Source organism: Neovison vison, chromosome 1, assembly GCF_020171115.1.
Source record: "Neovison vison isolate M4711 chromosome 1, ASM_NN_V1, whole genome shotgun sequence".
Taxonomy (NCBI): domain Eukaryota; kingdom Metazoa; phylum Chordata; class Mammalia; order Carnivora; family Mustelidae; genus Neogale; species Neogale vison.
The window spans coordinates 31,706,769-31,734,642 of record NC_058091.1 but is presented as its reverse complement, the minus strand read 5'-3'; the positions used below and the strand labels follow the sequence as shown (position 1 = coordinate 31,734,642).

Here is a 27,874-nt window from a genome sequence, read left to right as displayed (position 1 = left end):
AGAACCCGGAGTTCCTGAGGGAAGGTTTGCAGACGAAACTCCCCAGCATAGCCCTCTTGCTAGATTACCGCTTTTCAAAAGCTCTTAGTTCTCAGAATTAAAAGCTTTCGGCTGGGCAATCCTCATTCCACAAGTACACACTTAAAACAATTTGTAGTATCTTTTTGAACCTATTTCTCCTGAAATTTGGTTGAAATTGGCCTGAAAGATCAAATTAGATTATACACAGAGGCATGAAATTTTCATCTCTTCATTCCATTGGAAGTCAAGGGAAACAAAGAAGTAGTTATTACTGAATCACCCTGAAATTACAGCACTTAAGAATGTATTTTTAATAACTGAAAGTGTTTTTTTTTCTCTAAAATAAATACACTTGTTTGGGGGACTACTTTTTAACCAATTCCATTACATTGTTCTTAGATTACTTTTTCATACCAACACTTCATTTTTTTTTTTAACAGACAGAATGAGGAAGCTTTGTTTTGGTAATAAAACTACTAGAATTCAGACTGAGAGTCTAACTTTTAAGTGGAGGCCAATGGAAGCTCCTAATTTTTAGCACCCTAATCACACCACAGCAACTGAAGTTATAATTCCTCTCTTAATTCTTTAAATTTCAGTTTCCTCCCCTGAAATGCTGCTGAGAACAAGTACATGACAAACTAAAGTGGCTGGGAAGTGTTTGCCTACAGAACTAACTCTAACAGACACTGACAAGGGAATATAGCAAACATGAGTGTAAAAGGGAAAAATGATAAGAAATAAACAGCTGACCTTCACCCTGGTCACATGTATTCAATCCATGTTTGTTTGTCACACTGGGTCAACAAACAATGTTGTTTGTCTCTCTAGAGACCATCTGGACTTTCAGAAAAAGCCAGGGATTCACATACTTCAAGAAGCATAAAAGTACATTTCAAGTCAGAGCCTTCAATTATAAAAATGTTAGCTGAAGAAGAAATTTCCATAACTGAATTTTTAATTGAGTTTTAAAAAGTCCTTTCTACTTAAAAAAAAAAAAAAAAAAAGTCACAATAAAACATTTATGGAACTGTATAGAAGTATGCCCGACATTATCCGGACTTCTTGATTTTAATGTCTGAATCCAAATGCAGTATATATTTAACAATCCATTTGCTTTCCAACAAAGTAAAATTTAAAGGAAAAAATGTGTTTTATCCTCCCATATATAAGTGGAATAAAACTGTATTTGGTTTTCGTATGTCAGAAGCATAACTGCCTTTAGCTAAAACCCAATAAAGAACATAGATAATGCAGATTCCTCTAAATGAAAACCCATTTCAGCATATACCTATGTGCACACATGCTGGATGAATACATATAATCCGTCAAGTTAAGTCAAGTGTATATACCCTATTTATAAAACAAAGGCTGAGGAATTTAAATGCCTAGATTACACAATACCTTGCCAAAAGTTTTTAACCACAGAATCATCCTTTGAAAGTGGCCATTAGAGGAAACAATTAAAACTTTTATCCAAGGTTTTAGCCCTTTTTGTTGACTTTCTTTTCTTCACAATCCACTCACAAAAGACAAAGTGTGTATTTTCACATATGTAAACATAAGACTTTCAAGCCATATTATACATAGTCCTTCGAAGCCATTCATTTCTTCAGCTCTTCCTGCACACTGGGGTTGATGGAGTCTTTATCATGGAGCTTCTCTGTTTTCCCTGTGAAAACAAACCCAGCAGGCACCGGGGGCTCCTGTCCCATGGATTTCACAGCATGAGCTGCATAGTTCAGGCTTGTATTTTCACTCCAGTGCCAGTAACCTGAGAAGGGGTTGTAGAGCATTCCTGCCACAGTGTGAACTGACAGACCATCTGAAAAAAACAATCAGAAAGAGTAGATTTTGTTAAGTGATTACTTTCCAAATGCCAAGACTCTAACGTGACTCTATATTTAAAACAGGATTCCTGTCTCAGAGCACCTGCGTGGCTCAGTCTTTAGGTGTCTGCCTTTGGCTCAGGTCATGATCCCAGGGTTCTGGGATCGAGCCCATATCGGGCTCCCTGCTCAGTGGGAGGCCTGCTTCTCCCTCTCCCAGCACCCCCTGCTTGTGTTCCCTCTCTCGCTATGTCTCTATCAAATAAATAAATAAAATTAAAAAAAAAAAAAAGATTCCTGACTCGATGGGAAAAAAGTACTGTGTAACCAAGTACATATCATTCTTTACTATAGCACAGAAAAGAAACTCTAAATCAAATTGCCTGGGTTCAACTCCCAACCTGGCACCTATTAGATGGTGATCAGAGTCAAGTCACTTAACCTTTCTGAATCTCAATGTTCTTACACGTACAGAACATACAGTCCTAGAGTTGTTAGAATTAGAGATATGTGTTTAAAGTAGCACAATGCTTGGAATTTGGTAAGAACTTAGTAAACCTAAGCTTTTATTAGGAAATATCTGCCCCCCCAAAATATTTAAATCTGAAAAAATAAATATTTAAATCTGAAAAAAATTAAATCTGAAAAAAGAGCGACTATCTGCCAACAAGTGATCATTCCTATCAAGCATCTTACAGTACTTTCTCCTATTCTGTTTTCAGCAATATCACTTGCAGAAATCTTCAGAACCTCCTCCATCGCCTTGGATTGATACTATTTCAATACTCCAAATCAAGTTTACTGATATACTGTCATGTGAAAAAAAAGCCTGAGACACACATGAGTTAAGTACTCAGCAGGAGTACCAAACACCAACTACATGTTATGACCTGACAGGAATTCACCACATAAATCAAGAGCTCACAACGTGTGAAGCAGAGGCAGGCACTGCGGGGAGTACAAAAAGGAGACAGTCTGGCCTCCACAGAGCTGACAGACCAGAAAGGGCTTAAGAACACCAAAAAACCGTAATATAACACGTGCTCTAAGTATAAAATACATAAAAAGTGACAAGGAAGTTCAATGTGTACCGGAGTACGGAGCAATCAGAAAAAATAATACGTAGGATAAGCTGATATTGCAGGCCTCCACAGCACCAAGTGGGGATGTGTAAGTGACACACATTTGCACCTCCTCCTTAAGCAAATGAGGACTGACTAAGCAGCCCAATGGTATTCACGATCATGTGTTATTTGCATGGCCCTGGGTTAGGTGCCACAGGTGAGAGAGAGAAGTGGTATCTAATACCCACGTCTAACTTCAAGGAGTTTATAATCTACTTGAGAGATGAAACCAACATCCAGAAAATAGTGGCCCATTTAATTAAGTGCCAGGTTGTGTCATCAATGATTGTAGATACATTAAACGTTCAGTAAGGCTGTGAAAATACTTACTTGATTCCAGAATGCTCTCTAGCTTTTCGGGTGAAACGAACTTCTCCCATGTATGAGTACCTTTTGGTACAATACCTGCAATTTGCTCTGCAAAGACAATTCCCAAGGCATAAGACAGCTGTGTTTTGTTGATTGTAGTAATGAATAAAGAACCACCACACTAAAAAAAAAAAAAAAAAAAAAAAAAAGAACCATACAGGTAGAAGTAACATTTTAGATGTCAGGAGTATCAGTTAGGTAAAGGCTTGGCTTCCCCCACCCTCCTCCTTCCTTCCAAATAATTTAAGTGCAATTAAGATACATGAATATAAATAAAGTATAATTTACCAAAATAGTTTTTTTTTTTTTCTTTTGGGAAATTCATTACTAAAGGCAATCTACTACAGGGGCACCTGGATGGCTCTGTGGGTTAAGACTCTGCCTTCGGCACAGGTCATGATCTCAGGGTCCTGGGATCAAGCCCCGCATCTCTGCTCTCTGGCTCTCTGTTCAGCGGGGAGCCTGCTTCCCCCTCTGTCTCTGCCTGCTGCTCTGCCTACTTGTGATCTCTCTCTGTCAAATAAATAAATAATCTTAAAAAAAAAAAGGCAGTCTACTACAGATATACTCACTGGGTTTATGCAACAGTGCTTACAACTGTTAAACTCATAGTACTGTGACATACTATAAACTTGCTTTTGCACATATCAGATACTTTTGCACATATCAGATACATAACAGATACTTTATAATAAAAATAAAGAAATGGGATCGGGCTACTCCTCCTTGTTACATGTCCACATTTCCAATCTGACATGTGTTGACACTGTTTTCTCTCTGGGTGCGAGTCTGTCTAACTTGTTCTGTGCGGCATACGGTGTCACATCTTGTGCTAATCATTGTTGTCTGACAAAAACATTAATGGTTGTGGTTAGAATGTTTTTTTATTTTGTTTTGATTTCATTAGTATAAACAATATGAAGAGATCAAGATAAGCACTTACATGAATACAAACCATCTGTGAGACCGTTTATTTATTTATTTATTGGAAAAGATTGTATTTATTTGTCAGAGAGCGAGTGAGCTACAGAGGGAACACAAGCAGGAGTGGGAGTGGGAGAAGCAGGCTTCCTATTCAATCTCAGGACCTGAGACCATGACCTGAGCTGAAGGCAGATGCTTAACAACTGAGCCACCCAGGCGCCCTTGTGAGACTCTTTAGTCTGCCATGTCTTTTTTAAAGATTTATTTATTTATTTGAGAAAGACTACATGCACGAGCACTAGCACCAGTTGGGGGAAAGGTAAAGCGGAAGAGAGAGAGAGAATTTTCCAGCAGATTCCCCAAAGTTCGGAGCCAGTGGTGGAGCTTGAGCTCATGACCCTGAGATCATGACCCAAGTGGAAACCAAGAACTGGACAATGCAACAAACTGAGCCACCCCAGATTCCCCTAGTCTGACATTTTTTGGTGGCTACATTCATGGTGTTTCCTATATATTTCCTATATATTGCCACATATGGCAAAGATTAATGTCTCCTTCCTCTTCTACACATTCTCATCGGCCTGATGGGGATAAAATTGCTTATGAGTCCTTTTAATAATTGTGCATGCACGTGTTTATGTGTGTAGGGAGAGAGAAACTATATCTCATATACCACCCCAAAACCAAAAAGAAAGATGAGACCCTGAAATACTGCAATGTGCCATTAAATTAAAAACTGAAATATAAGGTATTATTTTGTGATACACTGTAACTTTTCTAAAACTCTAGTGTTCTAAAATCTTATTAAGAATCAGTTACATGTCAATTATATCTCAATAGAGCTTGGGGAAAAAAATCACTTATGGGTATCTCATCTATGTCCTACAAAATTCAAGGAAACAGTGGTGAGCAACGGTCATTTTCTTAATAGGCTTTCCATCGATGCAAAAATTAGTTTCAAATTCCACAATGCCACACACATTCCTAATACGTGTGAAAGAACCTCCATTCATACATACTGACACACAACACAAAGAGTAAAAATTAAGGAGTTTTGTTTGGCAAATAGAAGATAAGCCTAATAAAACTCATTTAAAAGGAAACACCAAGGGGCACCTGAGTGGCTCAGTGGGTTAAGCCTCAGCCTTCAGCTCAGGTCATGATCTCAGGGTCCTGGGATCAAACCTCTCGGCAGGCTCTCTGCTCAGCAGGGAGCCTGCTTCCCCCTCTTTCTCTACCTGCCTCTCTGCCTACTTGTGATCTCTCTCTGTCAAATAAATAAATAAAATCTTTAAAAAAAAAAAAAAAAGGAAACACCAAGACACTGTTATAGACTTAAAGGAGACTAAGGAGACATGACAACTAAATTCAATGTAGAATCCAGGGTTGGATCCTAAACAGAAAAATGACATTAGTGGAAATACTGATGAAATTTAACCAGGTCTGTAGTATAGTGAATAGCATAATGTCAATGTTAATTTCTCAGCTTTAAGAAATGCACAATGGGTTACGTACAGGGCTAGGACTATGAGGAGACAAGTGAGATGCTTAAGGAACAAAACCGAGGGAAGCACTCACTTTCCAGACTGTGTAAATGCATGGTTGGCACCTAAGCCTGAGTGTCTCCTTCAGGTTTGTGCCGTACATGCCTCATTTGCCTCACCCTAGTTCCTATCTTTACTATGTGAAATGTTAACAGTAGGAGAAACTGGGGGAAGGCCAGGTGGGAACATTCTGTACTATCTTTGTAATCTTCTCTAAAACTAAACTTGTGTAAAAAGAAAAAGTATTTCTTTTTTTTTTTTAAGATTCCATTTATTTATTTGACAAGAGAGAGAGATCACAAGTAGGCAGAGAAGCAGGCAGAGGGGGAGGGGGAAGCAGGCTTCCTGCTGAGCAGAGAGCCTGATGCGATGCGGGGCTTGATCCCAGGACTCTGAGATCATGACCTGAGCCAAAGGCAGAGGCTTAACCCACTGAGCCACCTAGGCACCCCCGAAAAAGTATTTCTAAAAAGCTCTATTTAGGTCAGGGCCAAACATTTCATTCTTCTAGCTCTTGATCTTTGGGTATTACCTCTACATTAACAACACAGTCAATACGGTAATAATGATAACAACAACAATAATACTTTAGAGGATTTATTTAAAAAAAAAATTGGAACCACTTTCAGAGGACTAAATCTATAATATAATGGGAAGAACGAGACTTGAAATTAAAAGATGTGACCCTAAGCCCACTTCAGTGCCTCTAGTGAACTTTGACATAAAGACCAAGTGACCTCGGGATTCCTGTGGAAGGCGGTAGAGTTGGAGCTCACATCCTCCCATGGACACACCAAGGCAACAGCCACATATAATTGTTGGCTGAATGAAGACTGGAAGAAAAGCTCTTCCACAGCTGAAGACATAAAGAAAAAGCCACATGGAGAAAGGTAGGAGGGGCAGAGATGCGGCAGGGAACCAAACTCCTGACACAGCAACCTGTAATTGGGAGGGCTATCACAGGCACAGAAGTCTACTGCAGGAGCCAGGATGAGCCCTTATACTGCCTGGCTTTGAAATTCAGAGGGTTTAACTTTTCAGAGAGCCAGAAGGCTACTGGATACCAAGACTCTGCTCTTAAAGGGCAAGCACAATACCTCATTCAGGCTGACACCCAGCACAGAGAAAGCAGTTTAAAAAGTGCCAGGGTTTTACATGGAGATTTACTGACTAACTTTAGGGCATGTGTTGGAAAGTCGGGAATCTGTAGGAGCCTTCTTCAGCCATGGAAATACTGAAAGACATCACTTTTCTTGTCCTTCTTCAGCCTAGTTGGTCAGATTTGTGGGAACTAGTTCTGACATTCTCCATCTATCTTGCTAACACCACTCACCCTGTCCTGGAATTCCCCTGTAGATCTACCTGCCCGGGAAATTGCCCCTCTAAAGCAACTCTGCCACACCCAACAGGCAGGCTTGGTCAGGATCAGCATTCCCCCGAAGCAACTACTGCCCACCACACCTAGTGGCAGCCCCAGTCAGGACTCCGGCCTCTCCAAAGCAACTCCTTCCTTGGAGAGAGGATGGGCAGCCCCACACACCAGCACGTGGGCAGCAGTTGCAGCTGAGCCACCCTGACAGCATGGCTGGGAACCAGCTCCGTACACCAGTATACCTGCAGAAGTCACAGCGGGGCTGAAGGTCAGCCCTGCCTACCAGCGTGTGCCCGGTCACAATAGGAGGACACACACCGCCCACACAGGGGACACCAGCAGAATGTCTGGTTCTGGTGACTGCGAAGATGGCACCCTAGGGCCCCACATGGTACCTCCTGACACCAGGCCACTACTTTCAAGACCAAGATACGTAGCTGACATATGTATGTAGCTGACATACATGGAAACAAACACAGAAAATGGGGAGATAGAGGAATATGGTCCAAATGAAAGAACAAGCTAAAATTTTAGCAAAAAAAAAACAAGAACAAAAACAAAAACACACACACACAAAATAATAATAATAAAAAAAAATAAACAAAATGGAAATAAACAATCTACCTGATAAGGAGCTCAAAGTAATGGTAACAAAGATGCTCACCAGATTTGAGTAGAGTGGATGAACTCAGTTGAGAGTTCAAATCAAGAAAGAGACAGAACATATAAAAAAAAACAAATAGGACAGAAGAATACAGTAATTGAAATGAAAAAATACATGAGGGAATCAACAGCAGATTAGAAGATGCAGAAGAATAGATCAGCAATTGGAATACAGGACACTAGAAAGCACCTAAGTTGAAGAGAGGAGAGGGGAGGGGAGACTCTAACACCTATTCCACTTACATTACTGGTTAAGTCATCCAGACAGAAAATCAGTAAGGAAATAGTTGCTTTGATTGACATATTAGACCAGACAGACTTAACAGGGAGATACAGAACATTTACAAACAGACTTAACAGGGAGATACAGAACATTTACATAAAAACAGCAGAATATACATTCAAGTACACAAGGAACATTCTTCAGGATGAATCTTGTTAGGCCACAAAACAAGAATCAATAATTTATTTTAAGATTCTATTTATTTATTTGAGAGAGATCACAAATGCGCAAGCCGGGGCTGGGGGGAGGGGCAGGAGGAGAGGGAGAAGCAGACTTCCTCCTGAGCAGAGAGCCCCACAAGGGGCTTGATCCCAGGACCCTTGAGACCACTACTTTAGCCAAAGGGAGATGCTTAACAGATGAAGCCACCCAAGTGCCCCAAGATTCCATACATTTCAGAATACTGAAATCATATCAAACATCTTTTCTGACCATAACAGAATGAAACTAAAAATCAATTATAAGAAAAAAAACTGGAAAAAATGTGGAGTCTAAATAACATGCAACTAAACAACCAATGGGTCAACAAAGAAATCAGAGCAAATTAAAAGAGACATATGAAAATGGAAACATAATGGTTCAAAATCTTTGGCATGCGGTAAAAGCAGTTTTAAGAGGGAAGTTTTATGACAATGGCTTACCTCAAAGAAGCAAGAAAAATTTCAAACAAGACAACCTAATCATACACCTAAAGGAAACAGGAAAAGAATAAACAAAGCCTAAAGTCAGTAGAAGGAGGAAAATAATAAAGATCAGACCAGAAATAAATTAGAGACTAAGAAACAAGAGAAAAAAATCAATGAAACTACAGGTGTTTCTTTGAAAAGACAAACTAAATTGATAAACCTTTACCCAGACCCACCAAGAAAAAAAGAGGGCCCAGATAAATGAAGGGGGAAAAGTTATGACCAGCAACACAGAAATAGAAAGGATTATAAGAGACCACCATGAAAATTTAAATGCCAACAAACTGGACAACCCCATAGAAATGGATCAATACTAGAAGTGCACAATATTCTAAGACTGAATCAGGAAGAAATAAAAAATCTGAACATTACCAATTATTGGTAACAATTGAATTAGTAATCAAAAAACCCCCAATAGGGGTGCCTGGGTGGCTCAGGGGGTTAAGCCTCTGCCTTCAGCTCAGGTCATGATCTCAGGGTCCTGGGATCAAGCCCCACACTGGGCTCTCTGCTCAGTGGGAAGCCTGCTTCCCTTTCTCTTTCTGCCTGCCTCTCTGCCTACTTGTGATCTCTCTCTCTGTGTCAAATAAATAAATAAATAAATAATCTTTTTTAAAAAAAATAAATAAATAAAAAACACCAAAACCCTCAATAAACAAAAGTCCAGGATCAGACGGCTTTACAGGTGAATTCTACCAAATATTTTAAAAGTTACAACCTATCTTTTCCAAACTATCCCAAAAGTAGAAGAGGAATAAATGCTTCCAAATTCCTTGAAAAGGGGCAGCATTACCCTGATACCAAAACCAGAAAAAAACACTGCTAGAAAATTATAAACCAATATCCCAATAACTAAATTCAAGAATACTTTAAAAGGAGGGCGCCTGGGTGGCTCAGTGGGTTAAGCCGCTGCCTTCGGCTCAGGTCATGATCTCAGGGTCCTGGGATCGAGTCCCGCATTGGGCTCTCTGCTCAGCAGGGAGCCTGCTTCCTCCTCTCTCTCTCTGCCTGCTTCTCTGCCTACTTGTGATCTCTCTCTGTCAAATAAATTAAAAAAAAAAAAAAAAAAGAATACTTTAAAAGGACAATTCACTAGGATCAAGTGGCATTTATTTCAGGGATGCAAGAATAGTTCAGTATCTGCAAATGAACAAAAGTGATACAAGACATTAATGAAATGAAGGACAAAAATCATATGACCATCTCAATAGATCCAGGAAAAGTATTTGACCAAATTCAACATCTGTTCATGGTAAAAACTCTCAACGAAGTGGGTAAAGAGGGAAATATCTCAACAGAATAAAGGCCATAGATGAAAAACCCATAGCTAACATCATACTCAATGGTGGAAAGCTATAAGCTTTTCCTCTAAGATCAGGAACGAAATAAATTCAGTAAAGGTACAGGATACAAAATTAATACCTAGAAATGTTGCATTTCTATACACTAATAATGAGCTAGCAGAAAGAGAAATTAAGAAAGTAACTCCCATTTACAATCTTATCAACAAGAAGAATTAAATACCTAGGATTAAAGTTAACCAAGGAGGTAAACGACCTAAACTCTGAATACTATAAGACACTGAAGAAAGAAATTGAAGATGACACAAATAAATGGAAAGATACACCATACTTAATGGATGGGAAGAATACTGTTAAAATGTCTACACTCCAGAGTCAATGCAATCTCTCACACATTGCAATAGTATTTGTTACAGAACTAGAAGAAATAATTCTAAAATTTGTATGGAACCCCAAAAGACCCCAAATCTTGAGAAAGAATTAATTTGGAAGTATCACATCCAAATCCAAGATTTTGTAGTTTGTACTACAAACTACAGTAATTAAAACAGTGTGGTACAGGTACAAAAATATATCAATAGAACAGAATGAAAAGCCCAAAAATAAACCCACACTTATATGGTCAATTAATCTACAACAAAGAGGTAAGATATACAATGGAAAATGGTGTAGGGAAAATTAGATGGCTACATGTAAAAGAATGAAACTGGAGCACTTTCTTACACTATATATAAAAATAAACTCAAAATGGATTAAAGACCTAAACCTAAGACCTGAAACCATAAGCATCCTAAAAGAAAACATAGGCAGCAATCCCTTGGGCACCAGCCTTAGCAATATTTCTCTGGATCTGTTTCCTCAGACAAGAGAAATGAGAGCAACAATAAACAACTGTGACTACATCAAACCAAAAACCTTTTGCACAGTGAGGGAAACCATCAACAAAACCAAAAGGCCAACATACTAAATGGAAAACAATATTTGCAAATGATGTAATTGATAAGAAGTTAATCTGCAAAATATATAAAGAACTTCTACAACAACACCAAAAAAAAAATCTGATTAAAAAATGGCCAGAGGACCTGAACAGACATTTTCCAAAGAAGACATACAGATGACCACCCGACCCATGAGAAAATGCTTAACATCACTAATCATCAGAGAAATACAAATCAAAACCAAAATGAGATTTCACCTCATACCTGTCAGAATGGCTAGTATCAAAAAGACAAGAGATAACAAGTGAGGATGCAGAGGAAAAGGAATCCGTGTGCACTCTTGGCGAGAATGTTAATTGGTACTATGAAAAACAATATGGAGGTTCCTCAAAAAAATTAAAGTAGAAATACTACAGAATCCAGCAATTCCACTTTTGGGTATTTACCTGAAGAAAATAAACATTAATCTGAAAAGATATGTACCTCATGGGGGGCTGTAATATATATATACACACATACATATCTCTATGTTTACTGTAGCCTTATGTACAATAGCCAAGACATGGAAGCAACCTAGGTGTCCATCAATACATGAATAAAGGTATGGTATATACAGACAATGGAATATTAGCTATAAAAAAAGAATGAGATCTTAACATTTGCAACAACAAGGATGGACATAGAGGGTATTATGCTAAGTGAAAGAAGTCAGACAGAAAAAGACAAGTATCAAATGACTGTACTTCCATGTGAAATTAAAAAAAAAAAAATCAACAAACAAAAACTAGAAACACATGGGGTGCTTGGGTGGCTCCGTGGGTTAAAGCCTCTGCCTTCGGCTCAGGTCATGATCCCAGAATCCTGGGATTGAGCCCCACATCGGGCTCTCTGCTCAGCGGGAAGCCTGCTTCTCTTCTTCTCTCTCTCTGCTTGCCTCTCTGCCTATTTGTGATCTCTGTCTGTCAAATAAATAAATTTAAAAAGAGAAAGAAAGAAAGAAAAAAAACTAGAAACACTCATAAATACAGAAAACTGGGGTTGCCAGAAGAGAGGAGGGTAAGAGAGAGGCAAAATAGGTAAAAAGGATTAAAAGGTATAAATTTCCAGTTTTAGAACAAGTCATGAAGATGAAAAATACAGCACAGAGCATGTAGTCAGTAATACTGTAATAACTTTTTATAGTGACAGATTAGGTAAGTAGACTTATTGTGGTGAGCATTTCATAATTCTATAATTGCCAAATCACTGCTGTACGTCTGAAAGTCATACAATAGTGTATGTCAACTATACCTCAATTTAAAAAAAAAAAAAAAAAGGGGGTGCCTGCATGGCGCAGTCAGTTAAGAGTCTGACTCTTGGTTTCAGCTCAGGTCATGATCTCGGTGTTGTGAGATCGAGCCCCATTTGGGGCTCCCCGCTCAGTGAGGAATCTGCTTAAGATTTTCTCTCCCTCTCCCTCTACACCCAACCTCTAAAATAAATGTCTAAGTCTTTTTTTTTTTAAGATTTTATTTATTTATTTAACAGAGATCACAAATAGGCAGAGAGGTAGGCAGAGAGAGAGAGGAACGGAAGCAGACTCCCCACTGAGCAGAGAGCTTGATGTGGGGCTTAATCCCCAGACCCTGGGATCATGACCTGAGCCAAAGGCAGAGGTTTTAACCCACTGAGCCACCCAGGTGTCCCTAAATCTTATTTTTTTTTTAAAGATTTTATTTATTTATTTGACAGAGATGATCACACGTAGGCAGAGAGGCAGGGAGAGAGAGAAGGAGAAGCAGGCTCCCTGCGGAGCAGAGAGCCCGATGCAGGGCTCGATCCTAGGACCCGGAGATTATGACCTGAGCCAAAGGCAGAGGCTTAACCCACTGAGCCACCCAGGCATCCCATAAAATAAATATATAAGTCTTTAAAAAAAAAAAAAAAAAAAGGCCAAGTGACCTTTGACATCTCTCAAATTCTGATCTCCTTTGGGCCAAGTTGGTCACAACACTACCTGCTAAACCTCCTCATCTGGTTGTAGGGAAAATCAGTAAGATCATATATATGAAATATTCCTCTATAAGCTGAAAACTGTTAAAAATATTATATACAGAGTTATTTAAGAAATGCTACCTAAGTCAATTTATACAAATTAATAAAGATTTTAATTGTTTTTTTAAATATCAATCCAAATCAATTTCTTTTTTCTTTTTTTTTTTTTAAAGATTATTTATTTATTTATTTGACAGACAGAGATCACAAGTAGGCAGAGAGGCAGGCAGAGAGGGAGGAGGAAGCAGGCTCTCAGCAGAGCAGGGAGCCCAATGCGGGGCTGGATCCCAGGACCCTGGGATCATGACCTGAGACGAAGGCAGAGGCTTTAACCCACTGAGCCACCCAGGTGCCCCCCAAATCAATTTCTTAGTAATTGTCATTCGATATTTATTAGCTATTTAATCCAGAGTTCACCAATGGGAAAAAAAAATCCCTTTAAATCTATTGTTTATAATTATGCTCAGGACCAACACTTTTTAAGCTTCTTGGATATCAAGATATTGTATCAAGAAAACCCCAGGGGGCGCCTAGGTGGCTCAGTGGGTTAAAGCCTCTGCCTTCAGCCCAGGTCATGATCCCAGGGTCCTGGGATCGAGCCCCGCATCGGGCTCTCTGCTCAGCAGGGAACCTGCTTCCTCCTCTCTCTCTGCCTGCCTCTCCACCTACTTGTGATCTCTGTCTGTCAAATAAATAAATAAAATATTTAAAAAAAAAAAGAAAAGAAAACCCCAGGACTGAGTGCAATCTGAGAAGCAGAAATAATCCCCAGCAGAGATGTTATCCCCTAATCCTAGCTTACTGATTGCAAGTATTATGAAACACTTATTGCTGTGGATACATACACACACTCAGAAGAAAAAAACAAACAAGTAAACCAGTAAGTCTTACTTTTAACACTTGATAGCAGCATTGTATAAATGTTTCTAGATCAATCACATGTTCTATAACTTCAGAAGCTACAACAGCATCAAATGTTTCAGCAGTCTCTTCCACAATCTCTTCCAGAGAACATGCTCTGTACTCTATCCTCTTTTCTAGGACTGGATCAAATGATTTATGGTGCTGTGCTGTTTTAATGTTCTCATCCACAGGATCGATTCCAATAACTGAAGCTCCAAGCCGCCCTAGAGGCTAATAGGATAAAAAAATTGTTATCCTCAAGAAGAAAACAGAATACATGTTAGCAATATAGAGCTTATTAAAAAGTAAACAAGATTAATAATGAGAGGATAATTATTGAATACTTATTGGGTACATTGAAGTTCATTATATCATTTCCTCTGGTTTGTACACATTTTACAATTACCATCATAAAAACTTAAGAGTGAACAATAATCACATCAAAAAACTTATGAACTATTTGAAAGAGTTCTATATTTTATAGGTACACTTACACACACACAATAGAGTATTAACTTCTCTGAAGTGCACGAAAGTTACCATGCATTTATTGAAAGAAGACTATAAAACAGAGCTGCAGGGCATAAATATACTACAAGTGGAGGCAAATATTTTTTGCGGAAGGTGAATGAGTATTTTTCTAAGTACTCTAAAGCACCTATGCCAGGGAGAATACCACAAGCAGACAGTACTCGGTTAGGTTTTCATACTGAAGCAAGTGCAAAAGAATGGCTTATCAGTGCATTTAAACCAGTGGAAACTGCCCAATCTCTTAGAAGAGACAACAAAATTTTCAGAGATATTTCAAAGACCATGGCCCAATTTTGTGTAAAAACAAACAAAAAACACCAAAAAAAATCCTCTATAATTTTCTAAAATAATTATATATTTTCTTAAGAAAGTAAAAGGCATTTATTAGTTTTATGCTGGTAAAAATATTAAGAAGAACATTAGGCATTTCTTTTTTTTTTTTTAAATAAACACTACTACTTGTTAAAAGGATAAATGAGTCATAGGCCTACTTTTTCAAAATTTTTTTCACAGTTAAAAATGGCAGGAAAGTTGTAAACCACTTACTTCAGTTAACAATCCACCACCACAGCCAACATCAAGAATCTTCATCCCAGACAAAGGTTTTCCGGGCTGGTGATGAGCAACTGCTTTTAAAAGATTGTCTCTTTTTTAAAAATCCAAAACATACAAAAACAAATTATTAATTTTGTCAATAAAATCTTAAACGTGTATAATTTTTGAGGATATATTAAACTCATTTTAAAATGGATTATTGATATTTGGGGGTAAATAGCTCTTTTCTTTTCTTTTTAGCTTTAAAGACTTTTTTAACAATCAAAAGCAGGAAGGAGGTTTTAAGTAAAGCTTCTAAAATAAACTAGTAATAATTATATGTTAACTATTACTTCAGTAATAATCTAAAGAAAAACTTTAAAAACAATCTAGTTTAGATTCATCTAATTTTATTTGCTTAAGTTATCATGTTAGCTGAGGAATCTCTTAGCTACATTGTCAGTACTTGATAAACACATTTCGTGTCAGCAACAAATAAGTTTTTTACATGGCTTAGAAGCAGCATACTGGAGATCTGTATTTTCAGATTTTGCCTAGATTCCCTTCTAAATTGATTCTCTTTTGATCTTCTAAGTTAGTGGTGTTTTCATGATCATGTAAATAGGTATCCAAATCAAGTTAACTTAATTCTAAGATAATCATAGTAACACTCTACCACATATACAAACATAAGCACACACATATACACCCAGACATATATACCTAACAGCATTGTATACTACACTTTTAGGTTGAACTGTATATGAATTTTAATTATATTTATATTAAAATAAACGTTATATGGGGGCACCTGGGTGGCTCAGTCAGGTAAGCATCTGCTTCAGCTCAGGTCATGATCCCAGGGTCCTAAAATCAAGCCCCGTGTTGGGGAGCCTGCTTCTTCCCCTCACACCCATGCTCGCCCTCTCTCTCAAATAAACAAAATCTTTAAAAAGCACCAAAAATAAAATAAACATTATATATAATAAGGATACTTAAGGATATATTTTGTTTGTTTGTTTCTGTAGGCTCCACGCCCAACATGGGGCTTGAATTTAAAACCCTGAGATTAAGACCTGCATGCTCTAGTGACTGAACCAGCAGGTGCCTCTTTATCAAGACTGCCTAGGGGCGCCTGGGTGGCTCAGTGGTTTAAGCCTCTGCCTTCGGCTCAGGTCATGATCTCAGGGTCCTGGGATCAAGCCCCACGTCCAGCTCTCTGCTCAGCGGGGAGCCTGCTTCCCCCTGCCTCTCTGCCTACTTGTGATCTCTCTATCAAATAAATAAATAAATAATCTATTAAAAAAAAATCATTAAAAAAGACTCCCTAAAGGTCCAAGTGGGTATGAAATGACCTCGATGCCATAGGATCCTAGGTCCTTTTCATAAGAATTTAGTTCTAAGTAACCTGAAATTGTCCAAAAATGCTTCAAATCAGTTAATAAAAGCAGCCTCAACTTTGAATAACATTATTTAAAAATTAATGGCTCAAACAATGGACATTGAAAAGTTTCTAATTTTTTTTTTTAATTTTTATCTTAAGGAGGCTTCACATGCAATGTGAAGTAGAGTCCCATGCTCTATTGACTGAGCCAGCCAGCTGCCCCAGAATCTCTCTAATTTCTAAAGCAAAGTTAAAATGCAGCATTTTGAACTGAGGTATAAATCTAGAGAAAAATAAACTCAAAAGAAGATAAATTATTGAAGAGTTACATTTAAAAATATCTAGAGTTTCTGGAATGTTACCTAATGAATGGCACCCTCAGGTCATTCATAGAATGAAGAGGTGCATACACTCCTTGTTCATCCCACCACCTGTGAGCCAGGGCCACGAATGTTTTTATCTCAGTGCTGTCTACAGTGGTTTGAGAAGTACCGTACAGTCTTGTCCAAGGGTACCTAAGGGATCAAAAGGAAGAGCCAGGCAAAAAGAGACATTTTAAAAAATGTAACATAAAATCCATTTATGTAGAAAGATATTCTAATTTATAATTTATTAGATTCTAAATGAATGGCTCATTTTTGATGCTTTAAAACCAGGTTTTCATAATCACACTGCAAATATATATATTCACAGATGGAACAGAGTTCCATTAACAAAGTTAATTTGCTTTCAAAGTAAATTGCAACAGAAATGGGATGTTATAAGACTTGGCCTTCTGGGTCACATCTAATAGGAATGAAGATAATAAGATAATAATAGGAACAGTAGTAGTAGAAGTAGAAATAGTAATAGTAACCACTTATTGTGCACTTACTAAATGTGGGTACTATTTAAGAACTCCGTATATGTCATGTGTCATCTTATTTAATTGTTCCGGCAACTCTATAAAGTAGGTTATATCACAATCCCTACTACACAAGTAAAAAAAAGTGAGACTTAGATTAAGTAAATGGTAGAACCAGGATTTGAACCCAAGTGCCCCCATCTTCTCTTCATTTCTACTACCATCATCCTAGTCTAAGCTACCATCATCTCTTGGTTAAACTATTTATTGCACTAGCCTTCTAATTAGTCTGCATGCTTCCGACCACATCTCCCTTCAATCTTTTCCCTACAATGCATCCACAGTGTCCCAAAATATAAATATGATCATGATATTTTCCCACTTGAAATACTTCCATGGTTTCCCACTGATATTAGGAAAAAAACTCAAAATCCTTAGCATGGCCTACAATGCTCTCAATTATTTGGTCCCCAATTTCTTCCCTCCTCAAATGTACTTTTTAACTACTCTCCTCATCCTCCCCATTCCAGCCCCACAAGCCTTCTTTCAGCTCTTTGCACTGACCCCATCCCCTTTTCTCAGGAACTTTGTATAGGTTGTTTCTTCTACCTGGACCATTCTTCTCACATTCCCTTCCCTCCTCTGCACACATAATTCAATGCCATCTAAGAAGTCTTCCCTGACTCTCAAAACTGGGTTATAGTCCCTTATTTTAACTCCCATATAACCTTGCATTTCTTCATGGAACAATGTGACAGTATGATCATATCTCCCCACTAAACACTATGAGGGCTCAGCGGGGAGCCTGCTTCCCCCTCTCTCTCTGCCTGCCTCTCTGCCTACTTGTGCTCTCTCTCTATCAAAGAGGTATGGACTGTGTTATTTACCATTTTATTCCTAGTGACTAGCACAGTTCCTAGAATACAGCTGGTACTCAGGAAACGTGTCAAATGAATAATCTAATAAAGGCGGCCCTGGGCGCCTGGGTGGCTCAGTGGGTTAAGCCTCTGCCTTCAGCTCAGGTCATGATCTCAGGGTCCTGGGATCGAGGCCCACGTCGGGCTCTCTGCTCAGCAAGGAGCCTGCTTCCCCCTCTCTCTCTTTGTCTGCCTCTCTGCCTGCTTGTGACCTCTCTCTCTCTCTCTCTCTGTGTCAAATAAATAAATAAATATATCTTTTTTTAAAAAAGGCACAGAAAAGTATATAATTCACCTACTTAAAAAAATATATCAAATGGGATCAAACAGAAACCAAACAGATCAGACATTATACCAAATTCCATGTCAAAGTATGTCATAGGAAAATCCTCCACATTTATTTTAGGTAAAAAAAGAATAAGGTCGTTACATTAGGATAGGTAATACCATTCAAATGTTTAGTGTGTTTTTTTTAACTACATAGAGTACATTCTACATTGATGACTTATGATCCTTTTAAGAGTTAAATATCATGCTTCTTTAATATTATCTTATGAATATTACCATCTTTTTCTGTGCTTCATGCAAAACCTCAATAATCAATGACTAATATACAATAGGTAACAGTAGGTGGGTGCTCAGCTGACTACCAGTGATTTCATATACACCCAATTTACAGGAGCTAGCTTATTTACAAGAAGTAGAGCAAGCACTTAGAAAACAAAGTTCATACCTTAACTCTATGCAATATTTTTCACAAGTTAGAAATTAGTTTATAAACTACAACTACAGGAAGATATTACTTTGATTCAATCTTACCACCTAGAATTGTATAGTTAATTACCTTATCACATTTGTGCTGTACCCAAATCAGTTATGATTTTAAGCACTGCATTATTTGTGTCTTGTCACAAGTGTGGAAGCAAAAAGGATTTCTCCAGGTAATACACTCTTACATTAAAAATAAAAGCTACCTTTGAATATAGATAAAGGGTATGCAAGAGATGTATATTGTATTACAACTTTTCTGTAGGTTTGAAACTTTCCAGATATAAAAGTTGTTGGAAGAGTAAGAATATTTAGATAAATAAAAAGATACATTATTCAAAGCACATTAGCTATTTCATACTAGCAGTGTTTATTAAACATAATGAATACTAGATTATGATTATAAATAATTATGTAAATACTTGCCACAGTAATGAATAAACTTACCTGTAAATTTTCATTCTACTCAAGCAGGCAAAAGTTATTCTATAGGATTTGAACCACATCATGCTGTATTCACTGAAAACCCACAGGTTAGTTTGTGGAGTCCAACTGAACTGATTCTCTGAATAAATTGAAAACAACATTATTAAGTAATCTCCGTGACCAACGTGGGGTTCAAATTCACAACCCCAAGATCAAAAGTCACATGTTCTAACCAACTGAGTCAGTCAGGTTCCTCTGAAAATAAAAATTAAATGTCTAGAGAAAACTGCACAGTATAAATCCTTCATACATATATACTTGAAGAAACTATTTTACATGGCAATCTCATATTACAATTGATAAACAAAAGGGTTTTCCCTTTTGGATTTATACTAAAATATAAAATAAATATCTTGCATTCTGCCAATTAACTCTAATCAAATATCTGAAATTTTAATTGGCAAAAATAAGTAATGTATATGTAAAAGTTTTTCATACCATTAGTTTCTGTACCAATATTATTCTGCATAATTATAAGAAATGAGATTTAAAATAAAACTATGTGACCTTTTAACCTAGGATGATATTAATTCTGAGATTATTTGTCAAAACAAGTTCAAATTCTGTCACATGTTAGCTACTTGAAATGGATTTATACAGACTTAAAACCCCTTCCAAAAGAAAAACCTGTATGTACACGTGTGTGTGTGTGTATACACAGTATCCTAAAATAATCACTCATCCAGTCTACATGTTCAAACTTACATAGAGACCTGTTTTATGAACTAGTTACTCTGCAGCAGAACATTCAATTGTTCAATAAATACTTAGACAAAGTAGACTTTAGAGCAAAGAAAATACTACGGATACTATAAAGCTCATCCAACGGATTTTTTGACTCTGGTTGAAAAGCAGTCCAATGAAGGAAAAATAGTCTTTTCAATAATGGTGTTGAAACAATTGGATACCAATAGACCAGAAAAGAAAACTTAAACCTAAATCTCACATCTTATACAAAAATGAACTTAAAATAGATCATTGATCTAAATGCAAAACCATAATACTTTTAGAAGAAACTATCACAGATCTTCATGACTTAGGGTTTGGCACAGAGTTCTTCTTACATCTGACACCAAAAGCACAATCCAAAATAGAAGATATTGATTAAGTTGGACTTAGACTTGAAACCTTTCATCCTGCAAAAGACTGTTAAGAAGATGAAAAGACAAATCATAGACGGGGAAGAAATATTTGCAAAACACGTAACCCACAAAGGACTTCTATATCTGGATTAAATGAGGATATTCTTTAAACTCAACAGTAAAACCCAACTCCCAGAAAACAACAACAAACCAAGCAACCCAATTATACGATGGGTCTGGTTCTTACAAAATGGGTATAGAAAGACATGAACAGACAATTCATCAGAGAGGGTATCCAGATGCAAATAAGCACATGAAGAGATATAAAATATCAATAACCATTAGGAGAATACAAATTTGAAAGCCATTACATACCTATCAAGTTGGCAAAATGAATTTAGTATAATGAATTCCATAGGTGATTTCATATATTTCAGAGAGTACTTTTAAGTGAAATCCCAAGAACGACTGTGTTAAATGGCAGGTGAATTTATAAATTTGTAATTGCCACTCACAGATGTTGAACCAGTTCCCAACCCCATGGGTAAAACCAGTTTCTAGTGCTGGCTTCCCCACACCAATAATACACTGACAGTCACTCATGCAGTGTATTATCAATTTTTTTTTTTTTTTTTGATAATCCAATAGGTGAACATGGTGGTTAAGTGTCCTTTCTTAACTTAATGGTGATATGGTCTGAATGTTTGTGTCCTCCCCAAATTTATTCTTTGAAGTCCTTACCCCTAAAGGGATGATAATAGAAGGTGGGGCCTTTGGGAGGTGATGAGATCATGAGAGTAGAGCCCTCGTGACTGGTGTAGCAACTTTATAAAAGACCCCAGACAGCAAGTTTGCCTCTTCTACCACGTGAGGAAACAGCAAGAAGGCTCCATCTATGGACCGGAAATGGGCTTTTACCAGCACTGAATCTTGGATTTCCCAGTCTCCAGAACTGTAAGAAATAGACTTATTATAAACCACACAATCTGTGGTACGTTGCTACAGTAGTCAAATGGACTAAGACAAATGGTCATTTATATTTCATGGCTTGTCTTTTCATAGTCTCTGAGTATTTTTCTCTTGAGCTTTTTATGTTTTTTTTAAATTTTGTTTTGTTTTTCAGTAGGATCTTCACAGTCTGGCCCAAGGCCATTTCAAAATTCACACACACACACACACGTTGTGTTTCTAGGCCTTTGCTCATGTTACTCTCTCTTCTACCATTTCCACCTATACTACATTTAAGACCTAGTTCAAATACCACCTTCTTTATGACTTCAGGTAGATAAAGTGTTACTGAAGAATTATGTAAACTGTGATACGTAGATAAAAAAATCTAAGTTATTATTATGAAACTGCACATGAGATTTTAAAAGTCTCTGCTCTGTACTCAGTAATGACCCTTGTCATCCCTACTCCTCCTCTACTTCTGTAAAATTAGCCCCCGGTTACCACTATTAACAGAATTCTAAAGAGCTTTAAAAACCACCACACCACAACTGACAGAAACTAATTGAGTTTGTATTAATAAATAGAATCCTACTGACTCCTTCTCTACTTTGAATATATGGTATATGAGATTTTAAAGACATAGAGGAAAACTTCATTTAATGCATTCAAAACCTCATTTATCCAGAGCCTATAATGTACCATGCCAACAGTGAACAAAACCTCTACTCTACCAATACCTTGGTTCCAGCAATCATTATTTACTGTCAAGATGACTCTTAAGGCCTCCCTGAGCCTAGTCTTTCCTGCCACCATTCCACTTTCCGCACAGCTGCCAAGAGTTCTTTCTTAAATACAGGTCGGATTATATTGCTCCTTCAGTAATTTCCCTCTGTCCGCAAGGTAAAGTCACTCTCGGGAGTATAGGTAGCCTTTCACAGACTTGTCATGGCCTAAAAAGTCTGTCTCATCCCTTGCCAGTCTCTGTCCTCACTTCCAGCCTTCCTTTTCAAGGAACACTTTGCACTTTCCCAGAAATCTCACAGATACTCAAGTTAGTCCTTTGGCCACTCCAATGACTTCCAAAACTGCCCAACTCCCTCAAGACAGCTTCCTAAATACTTTGTTCAAAAACTTTCCCTGATCTTAAATATGTATTAGATACTCCTTCTATACTCAGTCCCCAAATCTGAAAATATTTGTATTTTTCTAAATTTCTGATTATAAGACATGTTTGCTGAAAAAATAAATTCCAAACATATATAATGATAAAACGATGGATAACCACCTCCACCACATATCATCACTGCTAAAATTTCTCTTTCTGTTCTCTCATATAGCTCCATATATAGATCTAAAATCATAATACACACTGATTTGTAACTTACTTTCTTAATGCTGTATCTGAATCATTTTTCCATGGGGGCACAAACTGATTTAAATCATTTTTATTGGTTGCACTATTCTTCATTGCATTAGAGCACCAACTTATCAACTCTATGGTGGACCTCTAAGTTTCCGGTTTCACCTATTATATCCTAATTTCAGTTTGAACATTTTTTAAAGAGACCTCTGAGGTGTCCTTCATTAGAAAATTCCCAGTGCCTAGGTGGCTCGGTTGGGTGTCCAACTCTTGGTTTAGACTCAGGTCGTGATCTCCAGGTCTCCGGATCAAGCTCTGCCCAACAACGGGCTCAGAGGGGGGTCGGCCTGAATTCTCTCTCCCTCCGCGCCCCCGCCCTTATAGGCTGGCTCTCCTTCTCTAAAAATAAATAAATCTTAAAAACAAACAAACTCCCAGTGCCTGGCACACAGCATTTGTTAAATGAGTTTCATATAAAGGGTAAACTTAACTTTCTGATTAATCAAACTGTCTTCTGCAAGTCTCAGGTTCAGTGAGTTATTGCCTTGATCTTATTTGCCAAGAGTTTGCTGAATTAAACCAAAACAAGTAGAATGGCTGCCTTAAATTTTTCTGAAAAAAAAAAAAAAAAAAAAAAAAAAAAAGAAGATACGTGCAAACCAAACAAATGCAACGCTATCAAGACCTCGGAGACCGCAGCCGAGTCCTCCGCGGCGGCTGGGGAAGAAAGCACACGACCTTCCGAGTCCGGCAGGCACAGAGTGGTCGCCGGCGGCAAGGACTCAACCCAAACGGTCTCTGGATACACGGCGACGGCCGGCCGGGAGACTGCGCGCTCCGCGGCCGGGACCACTAGTCCCTAGTCCCAGTCTCCGGGAACGCGGGGCGAGAGCCCAGGCCGGGAGTTCACTCGACAGCGAGCGACCCGACCGAAGGTAGACTTGCGCGGACCCCGCGCGCAGCTCAGGACAGCCCGCCGCCCTCTGCCGCGCCTGCGCAAAACGGCGGCCCCCTCGGTGGGTTGCGTGAGGGACCTTCACAGTGCCATCGTGGTTAGGCGACACTCACCTGCCGAACTGCTTAAGCGAGCACCCTCAGCCTGTGTACCCCAACACCTAGATCTAAGCCCTCCTACAAACCGATTCCCGCAGGAGCTCAGCTTGCGGGCTCCCCACACCGTGAAAGGATCCACCTCCTTTCCGGTCCCTCCAGCAAAAGATCCCCAACAGAAAGGTTCCGAGACCCACTCTCACACTGTCGGGAACCAGTCTACTCACGGCTGCATTAATGGGTGTTAATAGCGTGGGACTATACTCTTCACGCTCAACACCCGTCAAACTACGCATGCAACTATGTTTGTTATAAGAGAACTTCAAGTCTCTATTATAGCCTATTTCTGTATGACCACCTCAAACCTCACGGCCAACATAGTCATGGACCCTCTCACTTCATACAATGTAAACGAGCTTTTATTCTCATGTAACTCTATTTCGTATTTAACAGAAGTCTCCCACATTTATACTCCTGTATGCCACTGACCCTTAGAATCACAAATGCATGGAAGCACTTCTTTCCTAAAGGTAGAATTTTTTCCTCTTTCAAGGAACTCAAATGTCAGGGGGCTAGAAGTCTAAACTGAAAATTCAGTTTCTCCAAGTGACCTCATACTTTATGTAGTTAGACTCTAGCCAGACAAACTTCACTGAAAACTAAAGCGGTATTAACACTTTACTTCTAAATGTATAGAAGCCTTTCCTTGAATTAGAGCAATGATACATTTTGAAGATTAAAGGCAAAAAATCGTACATTTTCAACAGGCACGGTCATATTGGTAAAGGGTTCTTTGAATTAGTGAAATTTAATGCTCAGTAATAGTCTTTCACTTAGGGCTTCTTAGTAAAATATTGACCTCCTCCTAACAGTGGCTGCAGACTTTTTTAATGTCCTTTTCAGAGTTCCTCTCTCAGGACACACGGCAGCTCTCCAAACAAAGGCACAAAGCTCTGGGACAGAAGGACATTTAGCATGTGTTGTACTTATTAGAATGACAAATCCAAGGAAAAAGCAGAGTGCAAGTATGATTAAATAAAGTTTTAAAAGTTTTATTTAAATGTACTTTCTTTGAATGTACCCCTTCACGGGGCTTCAGGGCCTTCCCATTACCTTTTCAATTCAACAAAGGCAATCAGCGATTTGCCTTAATACTGACACAAAAGCCTCTTTAATAGACACTAGTTTGGCCCAGATAAGCAAAACTAGCTCATTATACTCTACAAATATCAACAAAGGCTTTCCCAATAATGCTTAAACTCCAAGTTGTGTTGGTATGACTGGCAGATGTATTGCGGTATATAGCCATTGTTGGGAGTATTTCCTAGACCACTGGCATGGTCTCACCCATGTGTGGTAAATCTGTGTCTACAATTTATTCTACTGTAAAACTAAAAATCTATTTAGTATTGTGTAATTCAAGTATAAAAACTTTTCTCAAATTAAGGGCAAAGTGCTCCCTTGTAGCTAACAGTTTGATCACTTTGAAATGATATACACACACTCAGAGTTTAACTGGTAAATTTTCATACTTACAGAATTCCACATAAATGGGTAACTTAGGACAATTTCATCTTAATCTATACTCACATAATCAGATTGTGGCAGGTTTAATCTTTTGTGTACTTAGATACATGATAAACCTTTATGGAATATAAAGGTTTTAAGGGCCAATAAAAAAACCTATTTTCTTTAGTGTTAGGTATTACAGCCAAATTCTATTTAAAACTGAAAAACTTAAGGGCTAGAAATATTAAAGACCTTAGAAAGAATCGAATCCACCCTTCCACAGTTGAAGAAATTGAGGCTCATAGTGTTTATGTGATTTGCCCAAAATATATTAAGCAGCAGAATCAGGACCATCCAGTGGATCTAATATTTCCATTAAACCATGATTAGTACATTTTAGAAACTCCGATAAATGAAAATACTTTAATGTATATAAGAAAAACTCCATTTAAATGTAAAGTTTTCCATAAGACAGTATTACAGGAACTTGAACCTTATACAATTCCTCTGTAAAAATTCTCACATAAAATAAAAAACCTCACCCTACTAATTAATTATACTTCATGTGTTTCCTTAAAGAAATAATAACTTAGACACTAAAAACAGTAAGATGTTTGGGAAGCTCACCTATTGTGTATTATACCATTCAAAACAGATGCTAAAAAAAGACATTTTACAATGGCAGAAAACATATACACTGAGATTCCACACCAGTCTTTATTTATATTTTGGGGCCTTCATTAAACAAATCTTATAATTACCTCTTCCAAATTACATTTTATTCTCTTAATGGTGTGGTTTACCCCCACTGCACAAAAACAAGTATGATTAATACACTAGAAATATTTTAAAAGAGAACCCAAAGATAGTTTTATTAACCAATTCAGACCAATGATTGTCTCAAAAATTGAATCTACTGATTTTCTGGTGGTGTCATTTTAGAAGATTTCATAACCAAATTATGTATCTATTTAACTTATGTATGTTAGCATTCACATCCCAAATCATGGAAGCCCTATTTTATAAAATCTTACCACTAAGGTAAACATACTTAATTACATGTCAGTGAAATGATGAATTCTCTAAATTATCCATAAAACCTAAAAAACCCAAATATCTAATTATAACACTGATGTATCTACTAATAATCACATATATCATGACTGTGTTTTAAAAAATATCTACAGATTTAAATGATAAGAAGCTTGCATATTATGGAAGAGTAAATAAACTGTCAAATATTATTTTTGGCTCTTGTCATTTGCCTTGCCCAAAAATGTGCATATCATAGCCAACAGAACTTTTCTGTAGAATTTTATTTTGAAAATATTATTTTAACCTGAATATTGATCTAAAAAACATTTTAAGATATGAAAATGCTATACAACTTATCTATTACAAATTAATCTGATAATTCTGCAATTAGGTACATTGCGTTAGCTCACCTACATAAAAAATATTGCACATTTTCATTTTGTCTCCACGTGACTGATGTCTAAACTATATAGAATTCCAAACTATTTAAAAGTTATTCTGTGAATATCAACTTTATAAATATCAGAACTAAATGCACTGTAAAACAACCATTTTGGTAAACATGCATTTATTCACAGTTGATTTATTTCCTCTAGATAAATGCATAACTGTTCAAAATTATTTAGGAACCTATGTAGAGGTACAAGAGCACACTTAGAAATCTATTTCTACCTTCATTTTGAAGAAACACTGATCTTGGCAAAAATCTGGCTTATTTTAAAATGAACTATTGCTGGTAAGAAGGCATACTTTAAAACTTTTCCGTGACCTGCACCTGCTTTTTTCCTTTTTAAATTAAAATTTAAAAGCATTTGTTTTCAGAGATGTATCTGATTGTGGCATAAGACAATAATCACACAAAAACAGACCCTGAAAGCAGCTGAGCTTCTTTAAATGCCTGCAGAGCCTCATTTTACTTGTAAGTTATGACTGCCTTAAATAGCTAGACCACTCACTGATCATAATTGTTAAGAAAGTGACAAAACCAGACCATTTTAATGTCATGAAATTGACACAAACCTGCATAATATAGCATTGCTCCACTGAGTTGAGGTCATATTATACTTTAAAAATATAAATAAATACACTGAATTGTGAGTCTTATTTCTGTAATATCCCCAGTGTTTGAAATATGCTTCTAAAACAGAAGTGGATAATTGCAGAATAGAATTCCAGACTTGACTATTAGTGTCAAACACAACTGTTCCTTATAAATGACTCTAATGGTGCACTGGCTTGATTGATTCCAGCAATTTCACTGTACAGAAGTAAACCATACTTTATACACAGAGAATATATTACTTGAAAATCCTCAAAATAGGAAAAAAAAGTTTAGAAAGCTGTCAAATGTTTCCAAATGAAAGGAAAGGTCTATTTTTGGCCCTCTTCCACACCCTTAAAGTTGGAATTTGACAAAAATCCATGGGTACAA

General features: G+C 37.5%; 1 protein-coding gene across 3 annotated transcripts; it reads right to left on the bottom strand.

Annotated features, from left to right (window-relative positions):
* Positions 1 to 1,056: 1,056 nt before the first annotated feature.
* COQ3 (coenzyme Q3, methyltransferase) lies at positions 1,057 to 23,952 on the bottom strand. Of its 3 annotated transcripts, XM_044245206.1 has the most exons (8): positions 23,917 to 23,952; positions 23,340 to 23,460; positions 19,417 to 19,534; positions 16,803 to 16,955; positions 15,069 to 15,168; positions 13,980 to 14,222; positions 3,305 to 3,464; positions 1,057 to 1,846 (listed from the first exon to the last, which is right to left on the bottom strand). In XM_044245206.1, the coding sequence occupies exons 3-8, from the start codon at positions 19,476 to 19,478 to the stop codon at positions 1,626 to 1,628; spliced, it is 939 nt and encodes a 312-aa protein (XP_044101141.1). In that variant the 5' UTR covers positions 19,479 to 19,534; positions 23,340 to 23,460; positions 23,917 to 23,952; the 3' UTR covers positions 1,057 to 1,625. The 3 variants fall into 3 exon arrangements, with proteins under 3 accessions (XP_044101141.1, XP_044101132.1, XP_044101151.1); XM_044245197.1 differs by lacking the exons at positions 23,340 to 23,460; positions 23,917 to 23,952 and adding an exon at positions 23,534 to 23,842; XM_044245216.1 differs by lacking the exons at positions 23,340 to 23,460; positions 23,917 to 23,952 and adding an exon at positions 22,874 to 23,327.
* Positions 23,953 to 27,874: the final 3,922 nt, after the last annotated feature.

Coding starts and splice junctions, on each gene's coding strand:
- COQ3 (XM_044245206.1), bottom strand. CDS start 19,478: ATGATGTGGTTCAAATCCTATAGAATAACTTTTGCCTGCTTGAGTAGA. Junction 16,956..19,416: donor AGTAGAATGAAAATTTACAG/GTAAGTTTATTC, acceptor TTGATCCCTTAG/GTACCCTTGGACAAGACTGT. Junction 15,169..16,802: donor CTGAGGGTGCCATTCATTAG/GTAACATTCCAG, acceptor TTTTTAAAAAAG/AGACAATCTTTTAAAAGCAG.